This window comes from Lytechinus pictus, chromosome 1 (assembly GCF_037042905.1).
Source record: "Lytechinus pictus isolate F3 Inbred chromosome 1, Lp3.0, whole genome shotgun sequence".
Classification (NCBI taxonomy): domain Eukaryota; kingdom Metazoa; phylum Echinodermata; class Echinoidea; order Temnopleuroida; family Toxopneustidae; genus Lytechinus; species Lytechinus pictus.
In genome coordinates, this window is record NC_087245.1 from 36272657 (window position 1) to 36280000 (window position 7344).

The window sequence follows — 7344 nt, forward strand, 5'->3', positions numbered from 1 at the left end:
GTTGAGGGAGGGGGGGAGACAGGGATTAATGACTTAGGATCTACTTTGAAGGTCAAGTTCACCCCAGAAAAATGATGATTTGAATAAAGAAAAAATCAAATTAGCAAACGCTAAAACTTTCATCAAAATCGGATGTAAAATAAGAATATTATGGAATTTTAAAGTTTTGTTTATTTTTCACAAAACAGTTATATGCACATCTCAGTGACATGCAAATGAGACAGTCCATTATGTCCATCACTCACTACTAGTATTTCTTTTGTTTTTTATTGTTTGAATTATGCAATATTTCATTTTTTACAGATTTGCCAATCAGGACCAACTTGACTGAAACATATAGTATTAAAACAATGCTAATTCCACATGTTAAGGGAGGAATTAATCTTTGTTTCACTTGACAATGAGAAAAAATTAGAATATTTCAAATAATAAAATACAAAAGAAATAGTGAGTGGATGATGTCATCAGTCTCCTCATTTGCATACCAACCAGAATGTGCATATAACTGTTTTGTGCAATTAAGCGAAACTTTAAAATGTCATAACTTTCTTATTTTATATCCAAATTTGATGAAATTTTCAGTGTTATGCCTGTTGTATTTTTCTCTTTTTATTAAAAAATAATTGATGGCTAATTCAAATTTGACTAAATATCAAAAAAAAATTATAGGGATATAAAGTAGCAAATACTGTATTTAGAGTTGCATCAAGCACAAGAAAATTCTTTGTTCTAATCTTGTTTTGTCAAATTTCTACACAATAATTTTTAATGTTATTTTTCCAGAAGCTCTTTTAAGCCAAGGACAATTTCTATTGATAGATAAATAGGACAACAAAGAACACAAAACCTCACTACTGAATGGCAAATAAGATTAAGACAATATGAGCAGTTTTAGTGTACTTACTTGTACTTGTTGAGTCAGCTCTTTCTCTGGTATCATCCTGACTTCTTGACTCCTCCTTCTTCTTATGATGTATCATTTTATCCATCCCTTTACCAACTTTCTTCTTGGCCTTCTTCATACTCTTCCCTGCTTTTTTCATGAAGTCCTTGGCCTTAGACTGTTTCTTATCCATTGATACATCTTGAGATGATGATCCCGGGGATGGTGACTTGGGCACCAGCTGACTTTGTGATCCATCTGAAGATGGGGCTGGTGGAACACTTGACATCATCCGAAGAATCCTTGCATCCTCACTTTCTTCTTCTTCCTCCTCATCCTCGCCTATTGAGTGGCAGGTGTCCGATTCCATCGACGCATTGTCATGCACATTTGAATCACCTCCAGAAGAAATTAATGGAACATCAACTCCTTGCTCCACATATTCTTCTGCTTCTGCATGGCCTTTGGTGTCCACTGTGGGGCTTGGGGAGGAAGTCCTGGATTTCTTTTTATCTTGGAAGGCACTGGTCACTTTTTGGGCAGCAACGGCAATATCTGCCAATGTCCTCTTTTCAGGAGATGCCCCAGAGGTTGAGGCCTCTCCATCTTTTTTTAGCTCTGGCGATTGCACACGGGCTGACTTTGGTTTGTCGGAGTACAACAGTTCTTCGGGTGATTTTCTGGGAGGGGAATTGAGCTTTGAAGCAGGCGTTTCTTCTTGAATTGTAATAGCACCATAGGACTTCCTTGGACTTCCTGATGGGTCATCGCCCTTCTTGACAAGAGAACTTGGTTCCTCCTCCTTTGGAGACTTGAAACAGCAGCACATGCAACCCATGGTTCGATGACTTCAGCTATGACCTCTGGGAACTATATGAACTCTGCATGACACAATCCTACCTCAACATCCCTGTAAGCCACGATCCCACTCCTGCAAAAGACAATAGATCAAAAGATAGATCATAAAACCCACAGTATATTAATATGTTTTTGTGGTCATGTGTATGACTGGCATTAATCAAATCCCATGACTATATTTCACAGGAAATAACACACTTTTGTTTTTACCTTGAATTTTTGCCAACAACAACAAGCATTTCCTTTTATTGATGATCATTAGCTATTACTGAGTACCAGCATCTAAAAAATGGTAAATGTTCATATTGCTAATTCACTGATAAGTACAGACTTGTCACAGATTAATTATGAAGCACATCCACCTGGGTGCTATGGGAAGATTATTAAAGGGCCAGAGACAGTCGTTGTAAATTTATGAATAATACAAAGTTCAAAAACCCCCCAAAAAAATATTATTTTCATATTTTGGACAACATTCAGAATAATATGTTAAAAAGGAGTGTCTTTAATGGTGGTGGAACATATTTTCATATGGGAGGGGGCAAAAACAAAAAAGGGCACTTTCATGTCAAAATGGGCATCGGGTGGAAACATACATTTTCACCATCAGATTCTCTTCTGTCTAAAGTACAGTTAGATGTGTGTTTTGTGGTAATGTGTTGAAGTTGCGCTAAAAACTTTCGTAAGAGATTTCTGATTGTTGAAATATGAAATTGTGACATGTTAATTTGTGAAGCCTATTAGACCTACTGCTTAAAAGCTTTGTCAATTTTGACATACTGACCTAACAATGGGCCATTTTAAGAACTCTCCTTGAATTTCATGCTTCTGTCCATATACCCTCTGTTAAATTTTAATATATCTTCTCCACTTCTCCAATGAAATGACATTCAAAAGGGTGGTAAAATAAACAGGGTAGGCCTGACTTGAAACGGATATTTCAATATTCGGATACCCGACACTGAAAACCGGACGGCGGACGGGTATCCAAAATTTTACCCTGAAATATAAAAAATAATATCCATTTGCACTTATCCGATGATGGCGATAGTCAGCGTGCGCTAATCAAAATATTTCTGAAAACCACGAAATTACGAGAAGCTGAATATTTTGGGTTGAATCTGTTTTGCATTCGGATTTGACTAATGTGAGTTAGCGTGAGGCTACGGCTACATATATGTAAATCGTACAATGTATGTATGTGTAAGCTATTAGTAAATGACTATTATTTGAGTTTATATACAAGTCGGGCCTAGTTACGATCCCATTTAATGGTTGCGAGAGTATGAGTGTTTATATTTTAGTTCCGATCGAATGAAATAAGATGCAATGAATTTGACCGAGGCGAGTGTAAGTGCGAGTCTACTATTACTAAAAGTCTAAAACCAGACAGGCCTACATCATTCAGCTCATGCACGTGCTGTCCTGTCTGGACGTGTCTGGAGTGAATCGTCCGATATATATTTGGTTACATTACACTCGCTACACCTTCAAATGGGATCGTACTTGGAATATTTTCATTTTCATGTCGGGTTTCTCCCCATTCCCCAAATTATAGCCAAGCTTCTCATTTCTCAACTTCTGAAACATGATCACACTTCTAACAAAGATTCAAGACAAGATTTAATCACAGTAACAGTAACTAATCACTTACATTCATCACCAGTAAGTTTTACTGCAAAACACGTTGATTCACAACCGACCCCATACTCGGCGGGCGCACATCATAAACCTTTCTGGCACGATACCGCCTTTTAAGTATTGTTGTTTACGACAATGGACGGTTTCATTCTAATTAATCATTATTAATGACAGTTCAAGAAAGAAAAGGGATGATCCATTATTTCAGATTTGATAAATAAATCAAAAGAAACAAAATAAAACGGCCAATCAACATGTATTTGACGTTTACATGATTTCAAAATTATCTTCATTCTTCATTCATATCGAAAGTTGATGTGAGAAAAAAGTACTGAAAATGAATATTTCGTTACGCATTTCAATTTAAATAAATTACAAAAAACAACATGACACACGCAGCCAACATTCATTCGACGTTTTCATAGTTTAAAAAATAATCATCTTCATTTGTAACCAAAGTTGCTGTGAGAAAAAGTAGAATTCATTTTGCATTTGATAAATAAATTACAAGAAACAACATGACACACGCAATCAACATTCATTCGACGTTTTCAACTTTTCATAGTTTAAAAAATAATCATCTTCATTGGTAAAGTTGCTGTGAGAAAAAGTAGAATTCATTTTGCATTTGATGAATAAATTACAAGAAACAACATGACACACCCGAGTAACCCGATCAACATTTATTTGACGCTTAAATGGTTTCAAATTATCTTCATTCTTCACTCGCATTGAAAGTCGAGGTAAGAAAATATACGATGAGTTACGCATTTGAAATCATCAAAACATAAGACAGGAAAGAAAAACGATCTTAAGCGACACCATAGTAAAATCGCCATCGTTGTCAGAACGGAACTTTACTCCATTCAAGGACGGTCATGCTCCAAAACTGATATAAGGTCATGTTTCAAAACTGATATCAAACGATGGTTTTCGGCAGGAATATATTACAGAAGAAGATTAATTCATATTGGTGATTATATTGGCGACTAAAACTTATAAATTTTGTTGGTGAGTCTTACTAAATTTAATGAGTTTTTGTGACAGGAAAGTGGTGAATCGATCAGTGTCCATGGATACCCGAACCCGAAAAATGAAAACCGTTATCCGTCCATGCGGGCGGAAACCGTTCGGATATCCGTTTGGTGGCAGCACTAAAACAGGGCGCGTGCCATTCAGTGGGTATTTTCAATAGAGTATGTCATATAAACAGGAACATTTTATTATATTTCATTCTGGAACTCTTCCTTTCTTCACCCATCTGTTTCTAACACTTTCTGAAATGAATGGTTTCATTCAATAATGCTTTATAATAAGAAAATTATAAAAAATTAACATCAATGGTCATCATGTGTAAATATGATAACCATGACTCCACGTATATTTACCATTATTATGATAATCATTATTGGGCCTAGGACAAATACCTTTTTTAGCATTTGATTGTTCACCAAGGCAAACATTCAAATAATTTGATCAAGCGAGATTCCTGGACTATCAGAAATCACAAATAAGTTTATACAGGACCTACCAGATGTCCCACATACAAGTAATGAGCGAGCTGACGCAGTCAAGTGTCTCAATACAGTGCCCAGGACATGCACATCAACACAGCTAAGAGATGCACGTTCGCCGGAGCGGCCATCATTATCGTGTCTTGAAAATTTACTATGTTAGCATAAATTTCATGGTTGTCTTGAACTTGGATGTTTTATCAATTATAGCCATGTGCCATTCGTAATCAATTGTCTCAAATCAGTAATAAACATTTGGCGAACATTCGATAAAGTGCAAAAAGTAATATCCACTTGTCAATTGTTGGTAAACTGATCGAATGCATTGTTTTAGTTTTACTCCCAGGCCTCATCACCATCATCATCACCATCATCATCATCATCATCATCACCATCATCACCACCACCACCAATATCATCATCATCATCATCTGCCATGGCATGTTTTCCCTCAGCAAGAAATTTATCCACATTGTGCTGCAACCGGGGTAATGATAATAACATTGCGCCTCGGAATAGATTTTTTCTAGATAGATGGCGCTATACAAATGCCTATTATTATTATTATCATCATTATCACCAGCATCATCTTTATGATTCATTATTACAATATAAAAATACATACAGGATAATAGGTCATTCATAGGCAAAAGTTAAAAAAAAACATCATAAGTCACAAAAAAATAATTTATGATATAATATATGAAATAAAGACATTTCCAAGTGCAATTATAAATGAGAATTTGTTAATACAGAATAAGGTGAATACATATAAAATTTCAAAATACTATAAAGATTGGACAAGTAAAATTTGGATTACAAGTGGAACGACTCATGTAGTCTCGCCTGCATTACAGGATTCAATATATAGGAGCAACAAGCGATTCCGCCCTCATGTTCTTTGGAATCGCTCTCGCAACTGAGTAAAACTGCCAAGTACCGAGGGACTCCCAACATGAAGATTGCTCCCGTTCACGCCCGTCCAGTCTCCCATTTACGACTGCATAGTAGTCAGACAGCAAGGCCAGCGAAACTGCAGTTTTTACTTTCACGGATCGTCGCGTTCTGACTTGTAACTGAGTGGATGTTTAAAAATCACGGGCGCAGCGCTTACAAAAAATGCGTATCGAGTTTCAAACTCTCGATATCCTGGGCGCTATTTTTCAAAATGCTGCGCGGCACTGGCAGGTCTTGCCGTAACTTTGATAGTAAAAATTTCCTTTTTTATTGGATTAATTTTGAAGATACCATCCTCAATGTGCAAGAAAATAAGATCATGAACTCTGAAGAAAATCAGTTTCTTAAATCTGAACTAATCCACTTGGTGCTCTGGATATTTGGCGCAGATCCCGCAATTTTAAGACCGAAATTAGGATTTTCAGTGGGGATTTTTGGTAATGTCAGTCAGTGCCTGAGTGTATACATGCAGCAGTGTGGTGCTGCCCTTTACGTTCATTGAGTTAGGCTTTTATGAAGGCTTTCCGATTAAAATTTTCGATATCCTGGCCAATCAATGCTAGCGACAAGTTCCGATCGCATGCACATTGATAGACAAGCACAACGCAGCAGCACGAATCGCGATATATGGCGACTGGTAAAGACATCTGTAAGGATGATGACGTCATCCAAGATGGCAACTTACAATGACCAACAAAAGGATTGAGGATGACTATGTTTTGATCATCATTTGAAAGGAATTAGCGGTAACTGGGGTCTAAGGTACGATATTTCTGAATTTTATATATTTTGTTGTAAAGTTGGATTAATTAATTTTTTATAATGTGACATTTTGTGTACAAAAAAATGATCCGCCAAATTTGAGATCTAACGTTACTGCTATACTAATACGTTGTCTTTACGTACCGGCCAACAACTCTTCAGTCTATGACCCAGTTTGGTGAGTAAATGGAGCCAACGCAGTTCAGCGGAACAACCAAAATAGGTCTACAGAGACTGTGGACCAAAAGCTTCAGTCTCTGTATTTTGGTTCTTCCGCTGAACTGCGTTGGCTCCACTCACCAATACATAGACTGAAGAGTTGTTGGCCCGTACGTACAGACAACGTATTAGCAGTAACGTTAGATATAACATTCGGCGGAAACCCGATTTTCAGATCTTTTTTTTTTTACATAAAATGTCACATTATTAAGAGAAATTACATCCAAAATTTACGAAAAAATATATGAAATTCAGAAACATCTTACCTTAGACCGCAGCTACAGCTAATTCCTTTCAAATGATGATCAAAACATAGTCATCTTCGATCCTTTCGTTGGTCAACGAAAGTTGCCATATTGGATGACGTCATCATCCTTTATACAGACGTATAAATTTACCAGTCGTTATATATTGCGCTTTGTGCCGCTGCTTTGCGCTTGTAGATATGCGTGCATTCGGAACTTGTCGCTCGCATTGATTGGCCAGGATATCGAAAATTCCAATCGGAAA

General features: G+C 36.7%; 1 protein-coding gene across 2 annotated transcripts in view; it reads right to left on the reverse strand.

The window, feature by feature from the left end:
- LOC129266502 (nucleolin-like) overlaps positions 1–7344 on the reverse strand; it is a 39119-nt gene that overhangs the window by 30030 nt on the left and 1745 nt on the right. For both annotated transcript variants that reach the window (XM_064101656.1, XM_064101667.1), the window contains exon 2: positions 905–1814. In XM_064101656.1, coding sequence (XP_063957726.1) covers positions 905–1721 — 817 coding nt within the window. In that variant the 5' untranslated portion in view covers positions 1722–1814. The remainder of the gene's footprint in view (positions 1–904; positions 1815–7344) is intronic.